At 33.2% G+C, this 24,276-nt stretch overlaps 3 protein-coding genes across 3 annotated transcripts; all 3 read right to left on the reverse strand.

The window, feature by feature from the left end:
- Nucleotides 1-682: 682 nt before the first annotated feature.
- LOC129309277 (probable acylpyruvase FAHD1, mitochondrial) lies at nt 683-3,416 on the reverse strand. The gene is made up of 7 exons (XM_054950781.1): nt 3,188-3,416; nt 2,821-2,986; nt 2,540-2,592; nt 1,809-1,871; nt 1,361-1,411; nt 1,143-1,260; nt 683-982 (listed from the first exon to the last, which is right to left on the reverse strand). The coding sequence occupies exons 1-7, from the start codon at nt 3,293-3,295 to the stop codon at nt 867-869; spliced, it is 675 nt and encodes a 224-aa protein (XP_054806756.1). The 5' UTR covers nt 3,296-3,416; the 3' UTR covers nt 683-866.
- Nucleotides 3,417-7,633: 4,217 nt separating this feature from the next.
- On the reverse strand, nt 7,634-15,319 carry LOC129308482 (protein GAMETE EXPRESSED 2-like). The gene is made up of 15 exons (XM_054949602.1): nt 15,140-15,319; nt 14,383-14,721; nt 13,877-14,203; nt 13,324-13,571; nt 12,972-13,101; nt 12,039-12,347; nt 11,567-11,691; nt 11,034-11,251; nt 10,721-10,948; nt 9,863-10,092; nt 9,120-9,358; nt 8,521-8,677; nt 8,216-8,379; nt 7,950-8,050; nt 7,634-7,814 (listed from the first exon to the last, which is right to left on the reverse strand). The coding sequence occupies exons 1-15, from the start codon at nt 15,234-15,236 to the stop codon at nt 7,676-7,678; spliced, it is 3,051 nt and encodes a 1,016-aa protein (XP_054805577.1). The 5' UTR covers nt 15,237-15,319; the 3' UTR covers nt 7,634-7,675.
- Nucleotides 15,320-17,324: 2,005 nt separating this feature from the next.
- LOC129309823 (lipoamide acyltransferase component of branched-chain alpha-keto acid dehydrogenase complex, mitochondrial) lies at nt 17,325-23,535 on the reverse strand. The gene is made up of 8 exons (XM_054951549.1): nt 23,094-23,535; nt 22,401-22,523; nt 22,002-22,127; nt 20,632-21,008; nt 20,095-20,342; nt 19,546-19,634; nt 18,681-18,908; nt 17,325-17,673 (listed from the first exon to the last, which is right to left on the reverse strand). Exons 1-8 carry the CDS (start codon nt 23,277-23,279, stop codon nt 17,560-17,562), a joined length of 1,491 nt encoding a protein of 496 aa, XP_054807524.1. The 5' UTR covers nt 23,280-23,535; the 3' UTR covers nt 17,325-17,559.
- Between the last annotated feature and the right edge of the window lie 741 nt (nt 23,536-24,276).

Genomic DNA, 24,276 nt, shown 5'->3' on the forward strand with positions numbered 1-24,276 from the left:
ATTATTAAAATGTAAAATTTTATGAAAAATAAATATAATAATAATTTTATAAAAATTAAATCTAAACTATTAAAAAATAGATTCAATAGTTGAGATGGAAAGTGAAGAGAAAATAAAAAGAAAAAAAATGAAGAGAAGTCGGGTCCGAAACCAATATTGGGGCTGATACATCATGAAGGATGATTTGCTGTCATAATACTCCCTCTAGTTTTGAAGATAGAAGCTAATTGTGAGGTTAGCTTTGATCCTAAATGGATTTATTATTTTTTTTCAAACTACTTGTATTGATACTTCAACAATAATGAACCACAGCAATGCTTTAAATATAGCCATTTTACAAAGAGGTATCTTAGAAAAATCAGGGTACATTTCCTACAATTAACTAATTTGCTATCTTTAATCTATACAAATCAGTTAATTAGCGCCCATATCTAGAATAGTAGAAATATCATCATGAGACATGGACGTTGTGGCCAACCTCGATCCCCGCAGCTAGGGATCCATCATTGCCAATATCATATGAAGTTTCCGACACAGCATGGTCAGGCACAGGCTCTTAAAAAAACAATTACCCAACAATCTTGAGTATATATTTATCCTTTGGGTACATCTAAAAAGAAGACTTCTAACTTAATCTGTAGATAACTGTAGATAACTTATGGAGAAAGATATGCAAATAAGCTGGACTAGAAACAACACTACCACTTCGATTGATTGTACTGACTCAATATCCACAAATGGAACACAAACTGACAAGTAGTTTATTGCCTTACAAACTCCTCATAATGCAAGAGTTAGGCTTTTCTTTTCTTTTTCTTTTTTCTAAAATAAAACCACAAGGGGTAATGAATTACGATGGCCCAAAATCAAGGATCACCAAGCCTTTTTCTTTTCTCAACATTGAAGTGCGCGTCCACTAGGCCTGTAATGCCTGCAGTGACCTTTTGACCTGGCTTCACTGGACCAACCCCAGGGGGAGTGCCTGCACAATCACATAAACTATGTCAACGAAGTTAATGTTTCAAAGATTCGCGGATAACAGTGTGATAAATGGCCTCAAGGGGCATGACACTATTTAAGACACTGTTCTGTTTCATGATAGTATAATGTATCGCACAAAATTATTATGGCAGATGAAGTACCAGTAAGTATCACATCTCCTTCAAAGAGTGTAAAGACGGAGCTTATGTGGCTAATTAGAAATGGTATCTTAAAAATCATGTCCTTGGTTGAGCCTTTCTGCCGTATTTCATCATCTACCTGCAGCAACCATTTCTTGCAATCACTTTAAAGTTACCATTACACATTAAATGGATCAGAATTCATCGATATGAGCAGATAAATTATAACTAGCTCAAACCTTTAACCATAATTCTATATCATGGGGGTCTGGCACCGCAGTCTTGGGCAACTGCACACAGTAAACGTTGAATAAGACAGACAGTAATATACTTTAAGAATTTGGCTTAAGTTACAAGTTTGTAGATGAACTGAGATAGAAATGTCAATAGGCATTTTACTACTACAATTAGTTTGCTTTGATTCCCTAGAAATTCATACAGAACCACAACTTCTTGCATGCAAGTTATTCAACTTCTTTCACGGAAGCCCCCATTACAAGTGAGGTGCTTCTCTTAAATCGCATGTGCAGGTGTGAGCATATTAAATTATGAAAGCCATCAATGGCTGAACCTTGCAATGTCAGATTCGGTTCTCTGAACTTCTCCCATACTTCTAAAGTGAACTACCTCTTGCTATATTCTTGTTTTTCAGCATAAAAGAAGCATTAAAGGTATCCTATTTCTTACAACAGAACTAATTGGTGTGAAAGTATCCTGTCCTTTGGCCAAACTCCATGGAAGACCTGCAGACTAACAAATTCCCAAAAGAAAAAGAAACCGCATAAATAACTAGATAAAAAGAATAATAAATTATCACATTTAAGTAAATCTTATGAGGATAAAGATACAAGAACATGTACACAAATCAAAAGAACATAAATAATTCTTACTCTTCATTTGTTCATGTCCCAAAAATTTTAATATCCCAATTCTTTTAACTCCAAAGTAACATCAGACTTGCATCTAGCAAAGCGAAGATGTATACATTAAAAAAACGGATAGGAAAAACTCCATCGTCCAATGGAATCTTCTTGGCTTAAATACCTGCTTCTTACAACGATTTCCTCCAGCAGCCTCACCATTTCATCAATGAGAAAGAAAGTTACACAGCACCATAGACTAGGAAACTATGTTCGTTGATAAATAATAGGGTAAAATTCATCAATGTTAAGACTGATTTGTAAAGTTGAACTCTAACCAACAACTTATTGTTCGATAAATTCTACAAAAAGTGTCTTACTCCTAATTCAATCAACGTTCTTTCGTATTGCCATTTACCACAAGCTTATATGAAATGGACCAATAATTAATCTCTCTCTCACTCACTCACACGTTTGAACAAGTAGTTCGTGTCCACTCAGTTCATTATCTACGACTTTAATTTACACCCAAAGAAAGGAAGAACCAAAAACGCTTACCTTCGCAACATCTTGGAGGTTCCTGGCAGTCATATCAAGTGCAAGTGCATAACCTGATAGACCAAAATGCAGTTTCACTTCTTTTATAATATCAAACAGATAAAGAACAAGCATATAAGGCTGTATAGAATAACAATCATAATCATATTCCCCTTTTCAACAGAGATATCTTTGATGACATGGAACTCGATCACAGCTGATGTTCTCAAAATTCTCTCGAAAACATCAACAGCGTAAGGTTATAAAATGTAAGTGGCATTTCATGGGAGAAAGAGCATTGCCTCCAACATAATCCATAGCAGAAGACTCGGGCACATCACGAGCCTTCTTCCCGATCACCACTGCCAACTCGACCTCATGATGCAGAGAATCCACGTTGTGTGGGATTTCGATTGTTCCGCCATTCTCCAAGTAGGACGATGTCGGTTTCAGAAACAAGACGGGCTCCTGAAAAACACGAGGACTCAGGTTTCTGACAGAGTAGCCTAAACTATTTAGCTCTAAATGCGAAAAATTACAACAGAAGGACTGGATATTGAGTGAAATTAACATTCTACAGCATGGAGATCGAATATTACAAGTCGAAGGGGCAGCTCCCAGTTCCAGGATTTTCCCAAGGAACCAAACAGAAAATGGAGAGCAAAATACCTTAGGAACGGCGTTGCCGAGTTCCTTAGCGTGAGCAGCATAGTTTCTACCAACAGCGACGATCTTAGTGCCAACTTGCAGCAGCTTCTGGTAAGCTGTCGTTGCCATCGGTCTGAACTGGACCGGCTGCTTCGAAGCTTTTGCCTTCAGCTATTTCGGTTTCGGCCGCTGATCGCCTGCCGCAGTAGACTCGTGGACTCCGGGGTCGGTGTTATGGACCATTACCCGCGACATGTCGTTTTACGGCCCCTTACCCGCGACTTGTGCTGTAAATAATAGGAAAACTCACATCTAGGCCCTTTCTAGAGAATTAATTACGTATAAAAGATTAAGAATAGATTATTATTAAAATAAAAATATAATTTTTTTAAAATAAAACTTATTGTTAGTTTTTATCTGTAATTAATTTCTTTAAAAAAGACCTAAATGCAATTCTCCTTAAATAATAAGCTGATTAAGCTCACATTGCTGCAATTATTTGTAATTTTTTTTGTATATAATAATTGGTTGCCGGCCTTTGTTTGAGTTGGACGTGATATTAATATGGGAAAATAGCAGCGAGGACCACTATACCAAATTAATATCAGTCAAAAATTAATTAACTTTAAAATTATACTCCAGTCATTTGATCTTGACGATATTAATTTATTAGGTTAAATGATGAAATTACCTTTAAAGTAAAAAAAAAAAACCCTCTATTATCACCAATGCCGGACTAGAGGTTGTTGAAGTCCCTACCACCAGCAAGTTCACCGGAGCTTTGGCACTAGCAACATTTTTAAGCAAAAATAATTAGTTTAGGCAGCTAATGAAAGGTTTAATCCCATGATCTCTTTGCCATCTAAAAAGGTTGATGGCCACTTTAATTATACATGGCAAAAAAAAAAAAAATACAACTAGTAAACTAAGCTTTTAACTACTTACATATTATAACATAATAGAGTGTTGTTACTTCCTAAATAACATTTATTATTTTACTAATATTACTTGTTAATCTGACATGAATAATTATAAATTAAGAATTTTAAAACTTCATGCATTTTACTTGTTAAAAGTCCAAATGTATTGTTAATTATGAATAGGTTGTTGTCAAAATCCAAACTAATACTTTTTGATGAAGGACTAATATTTATATAATTAAGCACATCTAATCTGTTTTTCAAACATGTTAAAACCCGAATCATCTGTTGTTAATTTATAATGAGTTGTTGTTAAAACATGAATAAATACTTGTTGATGAAACATTAACAAGTGCAATTATACCTATGCTATATGCTTTTCTTGCTTGTTAAAACCTGAATGGACTATTGTTAATTTGAAATAAATTGTTCTTAAAAGCTGAATGAATATTTACTGACGAAAGAATAGCACATGTAATTATGCCCATTTTATCTATTTTTCTAACTTGTTAAAGCCTGAATGAAAATTTCTTAATTTTAAATGAGCTATTGTCAATATCCAAATGAATGCTTGATGTTGATGATTAAATAACAAGTCATTCTAAATTAACAACAGTTTATTATGGCTTTAATAAGCTAGAAAAATATATATGATGGGCATAATTATACGTGTTAGTCCTTTATCAATAAATATATATTCGAGTTTTAATCACTTATTCTAAACTAACAACATTCCATTCAAACTTTAATAAGTTAGAAAAATGAATGAGATGAATTTAATTGTATAAGTGTTAATCTTTCATCAATAAGTATACATTCAGGTGTTCACAACAGTTCATTCAAAATTATCAAAAATTTATTCAAGTTTTAACTAGTTGGAAATACTAATAGGATTGGTTTAATTGTATGTGTTAGTCATTCATTAATAAGTATCTGTTTTTGCTTTGACAATAATCTATATGTGATTAACAACAATACATTCAAACTTTTAACAAGTAAAATACATAAAGTTTTAAAGATTATAATTTGTAATTGTCCCTATTAAATTAACAAATAACATTAGTAAAATAATAGTGAAGGTTTTTTTTTTGTTACGTTAGGGGCATTTTGATCTTTTAACTTAATAAATTAATATTAATCAAGGACCAAGGGATTGCAGTATAATTTTAAAGTTAATTGATCTTTGATCGATATTAATTTGGCACCGCAATTATTGGCTTCTTTTTTCCCTATTAATATTAGAAGCAAGATACCATGTTGGTGATTAATAGAAAATAAACTTATTAGTCAAGGCTTATAAAGGAATGATAGTTACGGAATGAGTTACTGATTACTCCCTCCTATCCATAATATAAGGCACTTCTTATTGAAAATTGTTCCCTGGCCAATCATTTTTATTATAAACAATGTAATTTATAATGAATTTTTTTATTATCATATTATTTGCATATTCACTATGGTAATTGCATCGGAGGATAAATCATAACGATTATCTTAAATATCCTTGGTCAATCATTTTTATGAAACAAAGATGAAGTAAGACTAGTATAATTTTAATTGATGCCTAAAGATACGAATTAAAATCATAAGCATTCATAAGAGTATATAACGCTGGACTAACTTATCATTAAAAAGCTGTATGGATCAAATCATAAGCATATCTCATATGTAACTATGTCACCAAGCAATTTTAATATAAGATTATCATGGATCCTTACGTGAAGATTGCTAAGCTTTGACTTAATCAAAAGGTACTTTTAACTAGATGATTATAAAGGCTATAATTCAGTTTTGTGGATTTCATGCAGAGGAATGTAAATAGTTGAGATGAAATTTGTCCCTCACGATAGTAGAGAGATGTTACCAAGCCTCTCGATGGGCGAGATTGAAAAATGCATAGCCATCCTGTAATGGAAAAGGGTTTTCATTTTTATAGTCAATCTACTCAGGGATTGAGAAAGTAATGATCACGTAAAGGAGGATGACATTTTCATAGTTCATACTTGACCGAAATATTACATGATAAAAGAGATGCAATATGATTGTATGATAGGCTGTATTAAATTACTGATCCCTATATAATTTGGATAGTTGCAACATCTTGCTAGAGATTATTTACAACTTGGGAACTAATAATGCTATTAGCTTACTGCCAACTTCATATAGACCTACATGGTCGCATACAAGAATGGCCCAATTTGAATTGTAATATCTAGATTTACTGAATCTAATTTGTGCCTAGATTCAATGAATACAACTAATATGATATATTTTATGTGAGAGAGAGAGAGAGATAAAGATAAATATTTATATGTATATATAATCTAAAATTTAAATTTAATATTATATATGTGTATATTATAATATTATATAATATTATATTATATTAGTATTAAATTTATTTCTATAAGATAGGATAAATTTAATAACTAATATGATATAGAAAGATATTATACAAGTTTTAAAATTTGAATTTATGAAATAAAGTCAAGTTGAAAAAAAAAATCTTATAAGATACGATATCTTAAAATTAATTTATAGAAATAAAATAAATTGTTTTATATTGGCTCTTAAATGAATTAAACAAATAATTTAAATTATTCTATTGGATGGATTTAAATTTAAACTAACCTATTTAATCTAATTTTGAAATTGATAAGGATTAATGAAGAAATCAAATCTTCAAAATTAATCCTTATTAAATTCAAATATCTTTTTAAAAATTAGATAACCAACCTCTATATAAGATATAGCATAAGATTTTTTTAGAAAAAAGCTAATGAAAAGTAGAGACTAGAGAGAGTCATTCTCATCCTAAGAGAAAAGAGAAAGATGTTGTATGAGAAAAACAAAGAAATCGTGATTTCTTTAGGCTTAAACAAACATTATTGTTCGAGTAAGAAAGTTGTTTGTATGGATACTGGTAGAGAAAGTTGGTCATGGAGAATCAATTCCTTAAATTCAAATGAAAAGATCCTTAAGATTGTAAACATAAAAGCAAAATTGTATCTACTTTAACTTAAACAATGCCGTCCACTTTGTGAATGGGATTGAAATTTTTAAATTTTAATTCTTTTGCTATACCTCTAATTCCAACACTTCTAACCCCCTTACTAAACCAAAGAGGAGTGGTTAAGTTATTTTGTGTGAAAATATAATAAGCTTTTCAATTTTTTTCTTTTTTAAATAAAAATTTTTACATTTACATTACATTGTCTGTCATAGTTAATGAATTTAAATAAAAATAATATTAAAAAACACAATTAATATCTCACTAAATATCTTAAAATAAAAACAAAAATTTTTTTAGAAAACACTCTGCAATAAAAACTTGAGAGAGTATATCCTTAAAATTATTTAAAAAAATGTAACTTTCTAAATTTTTTCTCAATTAATAAATATTGTTGAGTAAAATTTAAAAAATAAGTATTAATTAATCCAGACTTCGTCCAAAAAAAAAACTTTTAAAGGAGTATTTTAGAAAGAGAAGGCACCCTGATGGCCAGATCAAAGGAATAAATTTTACATATCCATTATAATCCAGAGTTTCAATGGCTTCCAAGTAGCAATATAACAAATGGTTTGCAGTTCAGACAATTAAGATATGATATTTGTCAATGACAAGCGGAGTAAAACTAGGCACAAGAACATGTTGGGGTTCACTCTTTGAAGGCGATGAACGATTCACTGCCATACTAGTCTCTCCAATCTGAGATACACGACGAGACCTGCAAGTTTAAGCAATCTCTTCTTGTTGAAGCCGTGAAAGTGATTTCCTATCACTGCCAAACATTTCTAAGATTATAGGATTGAAACAGTTCTCCCTTGACATTTTCAATAGTATTCGCAATCAAACTACTCACCGCTGGCGAAAATTGGAGGAGTGCCTACCAAAGCCAAGCAAGGAAGGACTTGAACAGCAACCAGTGAAGTGACTAGCATTCTCAGAAATTTCAGTGCTTGACTGCATTTCATCCCAAAAATAATAACAATGAACCAGTCATGAATATGAAGTCATGCCATTTTATGTAGGAAGATATGATGTGCCATTACAGGAGATTTAATCTTCTAACATGTTTCTTCATTGAGCAATATAAAATGGTGATACATAACTGATATGCAGACTTACAGTTTGCTTCTGTAATCCTTGCATAGCAGATATCTCCGGAGGCTTTTCTCCTCTGTTTCTTCTTTCATTTACCAGAAGAATTGCACATCTGCAGGTGAAGTACAGAAGCAACACTCCGAGAGAAAAGATTATCAAAAACTCGATGATGATGGCTGATCCTAAGACTGTAACCACATTTACCATGAGCTTGTAAGTCGTGAAAAATATATACCGTTGTTATCTAACTGAACATATAAAATCTGTTGCTAACTCTTACCAAATGTCTAAAAGCTAGAAAAAATATAAAATAAAATTCTACTACTTACCATGAGCAAGAAATGAACTCATTGGTCGTCTTCTCATCAAGTTTACCATAGCCTCAGCATATAAAGGCATTGACATCCCTTCAGAACAATCAGGATAACATCCATAATTTCCCATATCATTTAATTTCAATGTCAAAACAGCTCCATGCTCACCTCCCTTCACACAAAAATCCAAGAATTTACTGTGACAGTATAAGATCATGGATTTACTTGGTATATTGTACCGAAGATTCACACTCTCAACATTGCTTCAGCTTGATCTTTCATTCCCACACATGATCATAATGAGACATAACTTTTTAATACATGCTTCTCCTTAAGCTTACTGAAAACACTGTTGAGTATACTTTTAAGCATGTGCTGCTGAACTGATACGGTAATTATATATATAAAGAAGTTAGATAGTGACTTAAGAGCAACGGTGGTTGTTAGTGAATGTTGGATAAATATAGATGGATATGGATGTGTGTGTGTGAGTGACTGATCTTAATGAATGATAAAGCAATTATGCGTAGGCAGTAGGACTTTTGTTTAAAAGACAGTGTCATGCTCATGATTAAGGCCAAATGCTAAACTCCAAGGACAGGAAGATTACATACATGATAGAAAAGTTGCTGCATAACTGTGTTGCAGTCGTTGACTGTTCCCTGAAATCTAATTCCATTGGCTCTGACCATAAAATGCTCTGATATAGTAACATATGTCAAAAGAGGCTGCCACTGGTTACTATTTCCAATCTTCAGTTCAGTTGTGTTGATCAAATAAGAAGGAAGAGTTGTTACTAATAAGCCATCATTTACTTCCAAAGAGAAAGTCACCAGAAATTGAGCCTCTCCGCCTGAAATATGATCTATCATCAGCAGAACGCAAGTTAAGCAGATAAATCATTAGATTCTGAAATTTAGATGACCAGGGAAATTGTTAGATGCAAACTCTTGATCTTAAAATTACAACAACAGACATTTATTCCTTGTTATAAAGAAAATTGTCAAACTGAAAACATTAGCTCATTTAAAATGTAGTTATCACTACTTCAAGCAGATATTAAGGATTGAAGATCATAAAAATGTAGAGTAGCATTCTTTTATCTTCCAGTTTCCAGAGAACAATGTTATGTCCAAAATTTGCATAGAATAATTCGATGATTTGATTTCTATGCAAGCCATGTCAACTCGCAAGAATAAACTGATATCTAATCATGTTAAATTTTTACTGATTGATTTCAATTTCACCTGCCTAGAAATGATTATTCATCTGTTTCATGTAATTGGATCTTTTTCGTGCAATCTGTAACTCCTGAAGAAGCAGCAAAATATCAATCCAAGACACATTTTCAACCTACCAGGGAAGGTAAGAAGATCAGGATCTCCAATGAAAAAGTCAAAGTTGTCTGAGTCTTTGTCAAAGATGACTGACTCGCCTTTGTTACCCTTCAATATGATAAAGTAAGGGACCCTAATAAATGGCGGATCATTGATTGGATCCACAAAAATTGGAACATCCAACGCATTCATTCCATACTTATTCTTGGTGGACACTCGAATGACATCCTTACCACAAAAATTCTCATTTCTGAAGGTAAATAATAAAAACACCATGTTAAATATTCTATTATATAATAATTGTAAAACTAAACACCAAAATACAATATTTTAGAATCAAAGGCATATTCCTAGAAGTCCATCTGCATTTATCAAATTGCAGATTTCCTTCACTAGTTACCTTCAACAATGCGCCATCATATCATGTGCAGTCTCTATTAACCAGAATAGTTCCACGGACTATCTTAATGACATCATACTATTGACTATAGTGGGATGAAAGTTACTTCATTTAACAAACTGATAGATTTTGGAATAATGATCATCAACCAAGAGGTCACAGTTGTGAATACAGGTTTTAAAAATCACTAACAGATGAGGTATCAAATTCCAAGAATATCCCAAATTAATGCAGTTTGCCTTCAAACATCATGGGATTTGGGTATCTGTTGCCTTCCTGAGCCCAAAATCTCAACCCTTAATTTCGGAGAATTAGATGAAATTGCTCTAACCATTAGCTGATCAATGAAGGGCTAAGATTTTTGACATTACGAGACAACAGACACCCCAAATACCAATTTGACATATGAAATATGGGAACATAAAAAAAAAAAAAGGCAAATGAATTAACTTTAGAAAAACAAGTAGAAGGATATTACCCTAGATACTGGATTGACTGAAGCGCAAAATTAATTACTTCCACAGAACCTTCCAACACTAAATTGTTGGCTGTTTCATTTCCTGTATTAATAGTAAGTTCACTCCACATAGGTTGCCCAAATTGCATTACCATAGGAGACAGAAGTATACTTCCAGATCGTACGCTCAGGTTGACAGAAATATTTTCCATTAAATCTGAATAAGTTATCTCAAACCCAATGAAACCACTGCAAGGAGCCACAACAACAAAAATTAGGAAGAAGATTAAAAAGTTGAAATCATTAATAACCGTAGTGACTAGGCTGTAATTACCCAAATCTAGGACTAGTCAGATCTTCTGTTGCTTGCAGTTGACTTGGAACAGAAGCAAGCTGAGGTGGGACACTGAGAACAGATATATACACAGAAGCAGTAGCTATGTTTCCGTTTATATCGGATATCGTGTACCAAAAAGAATCGTTTCCATAATAATGTTCATAAGGAGTAAAACGAAATATTCCTCCATTCTGTATAAGTGAACCATGATCTGGCTGGTAAAACACCACAGATTAGAAAAAAAAAATCACTTAAGATTATTAACAAATTAATGTTACATACATTTTGATTTTTGAACATGTTGAAATTATTACTAACTTGAATCATGCACCAATACATTCAATTTGCTCATTTTAAAAATTTGGACTGTAACATCAAAAGTTGATTGAAACATTTTGCTCATCACAAGTGTAACCACGTTACAATTAAATTATTCATCCTCCAAGGGATTGATATTTGATACGGCAAATTATTCATCCTACAAGTAAATTATCATTTGCCTCTCAAAAGGTAATTGATAATCATCTTACTTTTGAGAGATCAACGATGCTTGCATTATCCCCAGCAAAATTATCATTTGCTAAGACATCAACCACAATTGACTCATCCTCCCAAATAGATACTGTGTCATTGTTGGCTTTGGGAAAATATTCACCTGAAATTAATTCAGAAGAATATGCTCAGAATATATTAATCTTGACATCACAAAGAAATTATAAATTTGAAGTTAATTTTTTGAATATACAAATGATTAAGTTTAAAACACATAATTTGTTACCAAACATCTCAAAATAAGTTAAACAATCAGAGATACGTATGAAATATCTAACTGAAAATGTAACTATTCCCCTGATTCAGATGGTAAGGAAAAATGTGGGAAGGACCAACGGGAAGTTCAAACTCTAAGTCTCTTAAGAGACAAAAGAAAGGAGGGAGAATGACAGTTAGACCCAAAATATTAATTTAATCACAGTTATGTCCCGACAAAATTTTTAAACTTACTACTGTACACATTGACACTGAAAGGGCATCGGGAGAAACGCTTGTCATCATAGGAAACACAAATCTCGTAAGTGCCAACATCTTTGGCCATATAATGGCAGCCATATGAACCATCCTTATAATCCACAATGTCCCAAGTTAGAAATACAGAACTATTAGTTGAAGTAATCTCCAATTTCAACCTTGATTGTTGTGACAGGACAGGGTTTGAAAATGAATCCAACAGATTTACTACTATTTCATTTTTTGACAGCTTTGGCACCTTTTGAGGAAACGTCACAACACCTGAAAATAACATGTTTACTTCACCTGGAGCAAACAAAGAACATATACAACCTCAAATGATTGATAGTATAAAAAAATATAAATGTGCCGAATGTCAATAGAATTGCAACATAACTCACCTAAATTTATGTATTTTAATCTAAACATTAAACACCCATCGATCATTTGCCTACATAAAATTCTTGCATATTGGCAAGGCTACATCTCTTATAATTTGTTCTGGTTGGCTCGGAGGTTTACCATGGAAAAAGGCCCCAATTTAAAGCCTACTATGTGTCTCACTAAGCTAGAAAGGGGTTAGATTACAGCAAGTGAACCATGGTGGAGCTAGTTTCATTAGTCTAGATGGTTTTTATCCTTGCATTGAGAAGTTTTTCACATTAATAGTTTTAGTGTCTCTTGTTACGATGGTGCTATTCAATTTTTGCTATGTATTTGTTTAATTTTTTCTTAAAGATTCTTACAAGTGATAATAATTTATTTCTTCTGCATATAAGTCATTGGATTGCGTTGTTCTCATAAAAAATCCTAGAAGTTAGTGTCTTTTTATTCTTCAATGCTCTAATGAGACCATTTAGTTTTCTTCTCTTAGGGTTTTAAAAGAGCAAAAACACATAATTAACTCGATATCATGCAGTTCAGGAATACCTGGTCGCACTTCTTTACTGATCGAATGACCTCCATTTAATAAAATATTTCCACAATATATACAAATCTCATAAGTGCCGCTTTTTGTAGGTATATATTCCACTCGAAAGGCACTGGCCACTACAGAGTTCTCACTCTGATTGGACAAAAATCAAGATAAAATATCATTATAATTTCAATTAACTGTTTAACTACAGTTTTTATCTGTATGTCTTACGTTGTTACTTAGCTCTATTGATGGTGATGGGGCAATTTCAATGTGACTAACACCATCATATCTCACTCTTGAAGTTGTCCTGCTTCCTACCACAAAAATGCACACATCAGTACAACGATTCATAAAATATTAAACATATGTAATTAATATATTAAATGGTTTATAATAGCACATACCGGTGGTGTTTAGCACGGGATATATAGTAGGGGAAATACTGTATGAGTCGTTTCCTCTAAAAATCAGAACTTGAAATAATTCTGCTTCAACAGGGGAAGGATATTGATATATGTCATTTAAATACACAGAAAATTCTGTCAACACTCCTGCCACTGAATCATTTAAACCTGATCCATTCACAACACTTTTCACCCCATCACAGTAACCTATTCAGAAAGGAACATGGTAGAGAAGTTGTATTAGCATATTAAATGAATTGAAACAAATCACTATATCTCAGAGTCTATTATTATATGCGAGAACTAGAAGGCAGATTCTGTTTTTGCTTTGTTTTGTTTTGTTTGGCATAAAAGAGAGAGGCTGGTTTGACAGAAAATTTTATCAGAACCTGAGGGGTAAGGAGCAACAAAATAATGTGATAGACTAAAGGAACAAAAGGAAGCGACAGAGAACTAAAAGGATTATAAAACCAATAAAATTTCTATCAAGAGACTAGGAAAGTAGATTTTACCAACATAAACGGTGTAAGCATATGGCATACTAAAAATGCTTTTGTTATGCTTGCTATCATATATTGTTAGAAAGAAATTCCCGGGTTCCAAATTGCTGAAAGAAAACAATTGAATCCCAGCATCCACTTCTTCAAAATGAAGATCTGGTACAGGTATTGACAGATTTGTTTCCCTTTCAACAACTTCAGCATCAAATTCATAAAGTCCTGGAACCAGATTTCCATACTGATCTTGCTGATGTATAAGAATTTCCATCTTGGAAGCCAATTGCCATGCTTTTGGTTTGAAGTTCCATTTGGCCATACAGTTAGAGATATCTATAGGTCCTGGTATTGTAGAGAGAGGAAAAATAATGATAGTTGAAGAACAGACAGTAAAAATGCAAGCATGTAACAAAGATTCTAACACTATAATCTTCTCCTGTGCCACAAAGACCACATGTTGATAAAGTTTGGTCTTCCAAATACATGACATAAACTAACAAATGGCACGAAAAAAACACAACCTGGGTTCACCTTCAATGGTAATGGAGAACCATTCAATGTTTGATTTCCTCCTTCCACACGCAACGAAAAGTTGCCAGCTTTTGTCACAATAAACTCAAAAACCATATAGTCAAACTCGTTCCAGCCCATGTTGCTGATATTTAGTGCACTAGCAAAGGAACCATTTTCATAAAGCACAGACAAATTAAAGTCAGGTAAATAGGAAACTTCTGTTGATCGAGATATATTGTTCCCAAATGCATCTTTGAGGAGTATCACAATAGTAGCTTTCGCACCAGCTTCAAACTCATTTTTCAGGCCCTTCCATGAAGCAACACATACAGATGGATACATGTTCCCTTCAACAGTGTAATAGCATCTTGCGTTAGACACTTTACATGAAAGAATAAAACACATAATGGTCAACTTCAATATCCATTAACTTTCTCAAAGATATTCTGCATCATTTTACAGCTTGAAAGTTTATTCTTATTCCAATTGTATCCTTCCACAGGTGCTATTGAGGAGCAAGTGTTCTGTGGAGTTGAACCATATGCTAGTTATACTTGGAAGACCGAAACAGGGTTTTACTTAGAACTAATTAAACTATAATATAATTACGACATTAAAATATAATGGAGGAGGCATAAAATTCTCTACACATTCAGTTTCAAATGACGAACTCACAAATGCTGCAAAATCAAAGTGATTCTTACTCTAGCAACACTCATTTATGCATGGATCAACTCACTTAGGGGAAGAAAGTTTCATCAAAACCTGGCTCAACTCGGAAGTGCAATGATGAATCATAAACTTGATAAAGTTCCTCGTCGATGAGCACATTAAATACTCCAACCCTGATAGGAGTAAACATAATGCTCCAATTATTTGGGTCCCCTTCGAAATTTGCCAACACCGTAGATACGTAGGAACTATTCCCCACCTTTCCGTTCACAGTGAGCCTGGGCTTGAAAGCGATTCTATCAATCTTGTCAGCGTTTTCAAGTACGGTGACCTTGATCGCTGCAGCATCACCGGCCCGAAATGCGTCCTTATCATCCCACCAACTGAAAGCAAATTTAGGCGAAGGGGTTCTGTCTGTCACAAATTAAAACAAAAAAATGGGTAACAGAAAAGCCCAAAAAGATTGCTTAATTCTTTGTTAGAAGAGAAGAAAGAACGTGGGTTTTTACTGACATGAAGAAGGAGATATTACGAATAGAGAGAAAGCAGAGAGTGAAAGGGCAATGAGACTGAGGGTGAGGACCGCCATTTTTGTGAGGTTTTCAGGGGCTGGAATTGAGTTGAGTTATGTATGCCCATATGGAAGTTGCAGTTCATGAAATTTTGAATTGTGGCGGTTGATGGCAGTTTAACAGTTACCTCGGCAAGCAGGAAACCGTTCACTGCTAATCGGTATATCGGCAGTTCCACAGTCCACATTACCATTACTACGACTACGATTTATGATTATGATTTACGAATAGCGAAGTCTTTTATGGATGTAATACTCTCCCTAATTTTATTTATAAATTATTTTTATCAACCTTATCAAAATTAATATAATAAAAATATAAATAAAATAAATAAAATTTTAAATATAATTTTTAAGTAAAAAATAAAAAATAAATAAATGACATAATAATTTTTTATTTCTTTTTTTTAAGGATAATTTAAGAATTTTAATAAATTAAATAATTTCATCAATTAATAACTTATAAAGTAAACAAAACCATACTTTTAAAAAGTAACTAATATTTAAAATTAAAAGGGTATTTTTGTAATAATGGTAGTGGTATTCACACGCCACTTCATTTTTTTTTTTTGTTGGGAGAAAGCATAAGGAGGTTGAAATTAAATAGTTCTATTATATATATATATATATATATATATATATGATAGAGGAAAGCGGAGTTCATTATTATTGTCCAAAAAGCATATCGAGCTTACTAATTTTGGTGGAAGATTGTAAATATATATATATATATATATATATAATTGTTTGTAAAAATTTTAGATAAAAATAATGTGTGTATTTCAGAATAAATCAATATAAAATAATAACAAACTTCGCTATTTATAGACCACGGGAATACAAACTAATTTTTCAAACTTTTCACAATATTGAGACCTATATCTATTTTTTTGAAAAATTAATATTTTAGTCCTTCAACTTTTAACTTACTTGTAATTCAGTCCTCAATTATGACTCGCTGCGACTCAATCCTTCAACTATAACTCACTACAATTCAGTCCATTAACTTTTGATTAACCTATAACTCGGTCTTTATTTTTTAATTTTTCTCAAAAAAATTTATCAAATAAGAGGGATAAAAATGCTCATATATTATTTTAAAATACCCTTTCTTATTCATTAATGTGAGATATAAGCTAGCATGAAAAAAAAAATTTAACAAAAGTTAAGAGATTAATTTGTAAGTGATTTAAAAATTGAGAGACTGAGTCATAGACGAGTTATAGTTGAAGGATTAAGTCACAACGAGCCATAATTGAGAAATTAAGTTATAAATAACTTAAAAGTTGAAGGACTAAAAGATTAATTTTTCTTTTTTTTTTAATTTAGTAGAGTTTATTATTTTTATTTTGGACTATCATTAAGCATAGTTAGGCTTTATATTAGACAAATTTTTGCTGCCAAAAAAAAAACAGTTTAATATTATTGAGTAGAGTATATTTTTTGAAGTAAATTTGTGCTTTCATTACACAATATAATATATATATATTGTCCAATTTAAGAGACAACCCTACACAAAATCGACCCTAAACAAATTCAATATTCCTTTTTAGTTTTTCAATCAAGAAATTAGCCGTGCAAATGTGTAGCCTGAATTTTTATATTTCCGAGACGGAATGTAGGATCTGAGGCTTAGACAAACCATTAGGTTTTTTGGGCATATATATACCCACGATGATATTCACGAGAATATTAGGAATAACCTAATTTCCAAAATGAAAACCCCATTTCAAACAGAAAGATTAACGACATATAGTCTCTTCACTGGATATGGAACCTGACAGATCTGTTCAGTGAGCAATTCTTGGAGCCATCACTCGAGCCCTAACATCTATGAACCAGTATGAAATGTGGAACTGGATGGGGTAAGTCCTCCTTTATGTCAACAATATCATCTTACACTTGATCTTAGCCAAAGGGCTGAGAAAGTTATTCAACACTATTATCTCAAGTTCAACAAAAGAAGCTCTGGATTTTCGATTAATTTTTTCCACTCATTGCAAAATCTGGCAACGGTTGCTCCATCCAGCACTCTATGATCTGCACCGATGTTAACCTGAAACAACAATAATATCCCAGTTTGTATGGTCAGATTTCATGAATAGTTATAACAAATTAACAACACTTACACATTCTTAAAATTTGGAATTATATAGATTTATAGAACAAAACTAAGGGGTGGTTTCCTAGGTACTTGTTAATTGTTATCAATTTCTTAAAAAGCGTGTGGCATTAGGATTTTTTCCAAAGGCGTCGATGGCGAAGTACTAGGCCGCAAGAACTAATTTTTTCCTGGTTTTATAGTCCTTTTTTTTGGGGGGGGGGGGGGGGGAGGAGATTTGGGACTATCTTTTATCAATAACTTCTTAATGTTTATGGTAAGGGGAAAAGAGTCGCTAAAATTTCCTGAAGATGATAATCGGGGAAACTTATGTGACACTAATCAAGAACTCTGTTAGTTTTCATCTTTAATTTCAACCTAAAATAAAAGTAGCAACAAGTGTCTAATATGAGTTCATCCGTTACATCGACCTCTCAATAGAAAAGATGCCATGTCCTGCGTCTAGAAACCATTTCTTTCACAGAAAAGTATCAAGGGTGCCGTCTAATAATTGCTATCATGCTCTATAAGAAATTAAAAAGAGTATATATGATATGGTAAGAAAAGACAACCCGATATGTGTTATTTATGGCTTTCTTATGCAAAGCCATTTTCCTTTCTTCCTTAGGTTTATTTATTACAAGCATATACTTTGGTTTGATGAATCCAAGAGTAGGTGTACAGCATGGGTTTGCTTTGCCTAAGCCATACATGCTTCTGTTTCATGTGGAATTCTTATAGAACTCGTCCTTTTTTCCTAAGAAGGCTTGGTTTGGATAGGGAGGAAATGTGAAGAAAATAGGAAGAGAATATTAGGAAGAAAAACTTCCAAAAGTAGTAAAAAAATTTACTATTTTTGGGAGTTTTCCCTCATACTCTTTCCTCTCTAATTTTCTTTCCATCTGATCAAAGGGTAAAAGTTTGTCTGTTCATTTGCATGAGCAAATCAAAGGAAGACTTACAGTCATGAGTGATGCAGGATACACACTCCCATCATCTGCAAATTGCGGAACTTTCTGAATTCGACCAATTGCAATAATGGATACTTCAGGCAGATTGAGAAGTGGGGAGCCAAACTTCCCACCAATTGCCCCGATGTTGCTTAAAGTAATTGTCCCCCCACATATATCCTCAGGATTAAGCTTGTTATCCGATGCCAGTTGTTGCAGTCTTGATAGTTCTTTCGTTATCTAATACACAAATTTAATAAAATAAACAAGAGGCAGAACAATGTGATTTATTGGAATGAAAAGATCATCATTACTTCAACGGTGCTGTAAGCACACAGGGACTCTTGTACTAACAGATGATGCAAGCAAATGTAGTTACAAGCAAAAGAATGGTAATTATACAAGAGCGCAGCTACAGAGAAGCAGAGGTAAATGATAAACCTAATGCAGCCACGTAGATCAGTTTTTATAAACTTGTACTAAGAAATGAAGTAAGAAATATACATTTTCACTAAACTTAACATGTTAACAAAATCATGCACCGCAAAGCACAAGTACTGCTCCTTGAGAACAGCTGCAGAAGCCAGGCAAAAGACATATTGGCTCTTTTTTTTCCCCTTCCCCTTGTACAGAGTCTAAAAAAAAAGCCCCTTACCCCTTCTCCAATGTGAACCAACTTTAGCAACCAAAACAATCACATTAAAGACAGAAAAATCACAAACGTAGTTGAGATATACTCGTTCAAGCACTTGGCTCATGAATTAAGAAGGAAAACAAAAGGCATCAGACTTGCACTTGGATCATGATATAGAATTCAAGTATAAAGCACTTTTAGAGTAGATAACGTACACAAACAACCATTAGAGTGCAAACTAACCTCCAAGATGGAAAGAGATTGAACATTTTTTATGTTTGGTACAACTAAACCGCTTGGAGTAGCCATAGCAATTCCAATGTTGTGCGAACCTATAGCCAAAAAGTCACAGCATCAAATCTGGAATGCCGCTGCCTCAAATTAAATTATCAACTTATCAGTTGCCAGAAAACAAACAAGCAAGATTCATGCAATAATCCAAATATAACAACAGCCAACTAAGCATCAAAGGAGAATAGGTTAGGTCGTAAAGTATATATAAATTTAACAACTTTGACTTTTCTTTGTTTAATTTTGGTAATTAGACTCTTAACGATTCTCATTTACAAAGAAGAAATGCACACAATAAAACTCGGATTATTCCACTGCTATATATAAATCTTAAATTTAAAAGTTCATACTTCAGATAATTTTCCTTGAATGCAAATATTTCACCAAACAACAAAGCATTGCATTTATCCTATATGAATTTAAACACGATCAAGCTTCAAGTTCAGGGAAAAGCAGCGAAAATATAGCAATAATTTACACACAAGTGTCTATGATACAAACCTTTGAGTACGACCTCCACTAACTCTTCATTGAAGCAACTATTCATCAAGGGATACTTTATCAGGGCCATTGAGAGTGATTTAATTAATAAGGGAAGGAAAGTGTGCTTGACATCTGGAGAAGTATTATTATTCTGAAAAGATGTTTTAAGCTCCACCAGAGCATCACAAGTTATCTCGTCTACATAATAGAAATGTGGAACTTTGGAAGCCATAGACATTGTTTTTACCATTGCTCTTTGAAAACCTCTGCAAAAGAAAAGTAGAAACAAAATCTATATTAATCTTTTAAGCAAGTTCTTTGGAATTCATCCAAGTCTTGTCATAAAAAGTAATGCAAATCACATCCTTTCACTCCTACAGCAGAGTTTATCACACTTTTCTCCAACAACATGACAAGCCTTATCCCACTAGGTAGGGTCAGCTACATGGATTAATTTAACATAAATGGTAGTGGTAAGAATTAGCTTCTTACCTAGTTTAATATATTTCACACATGTAGTCAAAAGAAAATTGATTAAAAATTTGAAATTTTTACCTAAGGGGAACAATCCTGTCTTCAAATGTCCATTCAAATTTAGCCGTTGCATCACAGTTGTTCCTTTCCACAGGCTGGGACTGATTTCCACAATCAGCATTCAAGGGAACAGATTGATGTTTAACGATTCCCTTCATGACAGCATATTTAAGCACATCTTCTTTTAAAACTCTACCATCTTTTCCGGTTCCACATACATCATTTATGTCTATACCATGTTCTTTTGCTAGACACCGCACAGCAGGTGTTGATAGAACCCTACCTGGATTACCATTTTCATCATCAGAGCTAGATGACTCTACATTTTCTGGATCTCTAGAAATGATTGCTGGTGATGAAGACTCATTAACCATTAGCTTTAAAAGGGGCTCCCCGACCTGCAATTAACAAAAGCACAATTACATCCGAAGTCTCCAATCACAATACAACGATGATGATGACAAAAAACTTTATCCGACTAAATGAGGTTGGCTATATGAATCGCACAACCATCATACTTTATCAACAATCAACTATTAAAAAATGTCATTCTCCAATCACAATACAAAAGGCTAAATATTTTTTCCAGGTCTGATTAAGTAGATTTTTTTTTTTAAAAATATCAAATAAAGTTTCAAATAATGCAATTCTGTACATATTCCAAACAATGCTGCCCCTGAAATCTTCACGCATTGGAAATGTAATGCTCCATAGGCCCCACAGATAGTTGCAAAAATAGACATGATTTATAAATTATTCCCGTATGTCATGTTCTTATGTAATGAAGAAAGAGGGGGGGAAATGGTCAATTAGCCACTACAAGCATGTAGTCAAATACAAGTATCCCTGTTACCCACTCTTGGTTGATCCTGTGACAAGGAAAGAGAAAGCATAACAGAGAAATGAAAAGGGAATTGCATAACAGGGCATATATTTTCAAACAATCTTCTGAGGATGATATTTTCAAGTATTCCTTCACGAGCCTAGGCAATATAAAAAGCCTCTCTTACATCATGACAAAGATGTTAAATTTTTCTGAGTCACTCAAATACTAATTCACTGTGGTTTTTCTGCCACTTGACAGCATAGATTCTCCATAAAAAATTTTGGATGCTTCCTCTCTTTCCTCCTCTTCACCTACCCTGTTAGATCTCTCACTCTTCCCCAAAAGTTTAACATGTCTGAGATTATAATTCCTGATGAGTTTACTCCTATTTTGAACAATAAATGTTTCATCTGCCTATTTTAAGTTACTCCTTTCAGATCTCTAAATTTTTGTGTTCAAATTCATTCCCAAACCAGTGGACGTATAATGTTAACATGAACCAATATCTATTCAAAATCATTACTTAGTCAATCATATCCTCTGCTTTTAAGGTATAAAGTCCCACCTTGATAATATTACCAGGAACAAAGAGAAGATGAGCAACTTTCCCCCTGTAACGACTCGTAATTTCTATAGTTGCTTTATCGCTTTGAACTTCACAAAGTGGTTGAAATTCTTCAACTTGATCCCCCTGCCAAGATGACATGATAAATTCTTGAGATGACTTGTTTAAAAAAGTGGCAACCTCAAATGGAACATGGAACAAGACTCAGATGTTGACAAATATTTCAACTTATTGAAAGTGACATTCCACCTCCAAAATACGTTGTGTGCATTGGAAAACGGAGAGGAGCTCATTTTCGAAAAGCATAGAACCAAGGACAGAAGTTAAGATAGAATATTGCATATTTGATTTAAAAAAAAAAAAAAAAGCGAGGAAATAAGGAACCATCCAGTCGCTCACCTCTTGCACAAACCATTTGAGAAGTTCACATTCTGCAATACCTTCACCCGTTTGTGCCAATGGCACGTCAACTATCCCGCCCGCAGGAAGGTCTGCCACGGCTTCAGTGGAAAAGCAGCGTGTCTTTGTATAAGAAACATTGAAAGTGGAGAGATTTACTAAACAGTGATGTAGTCAAAAACTAAATGCAGCCACTACTAGTTGGAATTTAGTGACATGATTAACTGAAGCAAGTTCAACAAAAACATAATATCACTAATCGAATAGTGAAATTAGTGCGACCATTTGATCGGGCAGTAATTGACAAAACTAATGAGTAATTAATTCATCAACTTTACTACACATCAGTTTCCACTCAGGTCAAAAGAAACTTCAAGCGACTTACAAAAGAGCAGAATACCCTGTTATGTTGACATTGAAATCTGAAGCAGTATGGCATAAGATACGAATGGATTGGACATATTGAAAATATTCATACAGTGATGCTTTATGAAAATTATAAAACTAAAAAGACTGTATTGTGATTCTTGCTAGATATCTCATATCCTATAGCTTTTTGGACGAAATTCGAAAAATATAGGGGACAACCCATGAGTCCATGACAGTGAGGACTTAAACGACGCCGTATATCAAATGCAAATCCAACTGATAATTGATATAACATGAACATGCACATCAACATCAAGAACTCACATCTATATTATCTGGAGCTCTGGGCCGCCTAAACGACGCAGGAGCGGAGCCAGAAGAGGTCCCAGAAAAGATCTTCCGAAACGGAGCGTTTTGCTCCAACGGAGAAGAGTTAAGGGAGATGTAAGGACAGAAGCAACGCCGGCGGAAGCCCCAAACCGTCCTCTGCCATATCCGACTGCCCAGCATCCTTCTCCGGCTGTCCGTACAGAAGTATCTTGCGGATCAATGAAGAAGAAATCCAATCAAAGGTAAGAATTCCGTTCGTTCTGGATTGTTTGTTATGCATAGAAGGAAATTATTTGTGGAAGAGGGCGGAGAGATTGAAGCAAAAACTAGATGATTGATCTTAGCAAGCGTGTACGAACTAAACAAAACAAGCGGCACTCATGGATGTCAGGAGTCAGGACAGGATGGATAATTTAAAATAGGATGAGGGATCATAAGGTCATTTCGACAGAGAAATCCAAAAGCTTAATGCAAGGAGTTTCAGATACATAAGCTTAAAAAACGTTTATTAAAAAATAAATAAATCACTGGAGGCCAAAATAATAAAACGCCGAAATCCGTGTACTGCACGAGGCTCTCGAGTCTAGAGACTAGAGTCAGGGCCAAGCCAACAAACTAGTTGAATTACTGTAGAAAATAATTCAAGGATATACTTCCTCTCCTAATTGTAATACAGGACGATACATTGTTAATTAATTGACAATTTTCCAAAAAAAAAAGTTAAATAAAATCTCAATTTTTTACAAAAACTTTTATTTTTCTAATCGCATTCTCATTAAATATCATATTTTAAGTGTTTTAATGATAGCAATTAAAATCTTAATACATTTAAAAAAAGAGTAATAAATAAAATAAAAATATAGTTAAAAATAATTGTAAAAAATATCTAATGCTCTATTATCTCCGTGATCCTTATTATAGAATTTATTTTTAAAAAAATTAATCTTAAATATAAGGTATTTGATGGGTACGTATTAATTACATTTTTAAATATTATTTTTATTTAAATTTATTAATTATGAAAGAGAATGTAATATAAATTTTTAAAAAAATATTTTCAGATGGATGAAATTAATTTTTCGTAAAATAAAATTTACTTTTTCTTGACTGATTATAATAATTCGTCTCAAAAGCTAAATAAGGTATTCAGGTGATAAGAGTGAAACTAGGTATAGAG

The sequence above is a fragment of the Prosopis cineraria genome, unplaced genomic scaffold, assembly GCF_029017545.1.
Source record: "Prosopis cineraria cultivar Desert tree isolate PC_DT_omini unplaced genomic scaffold, ASM2901754v1 PC4, whole genome shotgun sequence".
Classification (NCBI taxonomy): Eukaryota; Viridiplantae; Streptophyta; class Magnoliopsida; order Fabales; family Fabaceae; genus Prosopis; species Prosopis cineraria.

Excerpts from the sequence above, each read along its gene's own strand:
- LOC129309277 (XM_054950781.1), bottom strand. The coding sequence starts at position 3,295 with ATGGCAACGACAGCTTACCAGAAGCTGCTGCAAGTTGGCACTAAGATC. Across the intron at positions 1,872-2,539 it reads ACCTCCAAGATGTTGCGAAG|TCTGCAGGTCTTCCATGGAG; the intron begins GTAAGCGTTTTT and ends GGAATTTGTTAG. Across the intron at positions 983-1,142 it reads AGGAGATGTGATACTTACTG|GCACTCCCCCTGGGGTTGGT; the intron begins GTACTTCATCTG and ends GTGATTGTGCAG.
- LOC129309823 (XM_054951549.1), bottom strand. The coding sequence starts at position 23,279 with ATGCTGGGCAGTCGGATATGGCAGAGGACGGTTTGGGGCTTCCGCCGG. Across the intron at positions 19,635-20,094 it reads AGTGGAGGTCGTACTCAAAG|GTTCGCACAACATTGGAATT; the intron begins GTTTGTATCATA and ends TTTTGGCTATAG. Across the intron at positions 18,909-19,545 it reads AATCTCTTTCCATCTTGGAG|ATAACGAAAGAACTATCAAG; the intron begins GTTAGTTTGCAC and ends TTTGTGTATTAG.
- LOC129308482 (XM_054949602.1), bottom strand. The coding sequence starts at position 15,236 with ATGTTTACTCCTATCAGGGTTGGAGTATTTAATGTGCTCATCGACGAG. Across the intron at positions 13,572-13,876 it reads TGCTTACACCGTTTATGTTG|GTTACTGTGATGGGGTGAAA; the intron begins GTAAAATCTACT and ends CTTTCTGAATAG. Across the intron at positions 10,093-10,720 it reads CAGTCAATCCAGTATCTAGG|AAATGAGAATTTTTGTGGTA; the intron begins GTAATATCCTTC and ends ATTTACCTTCAG.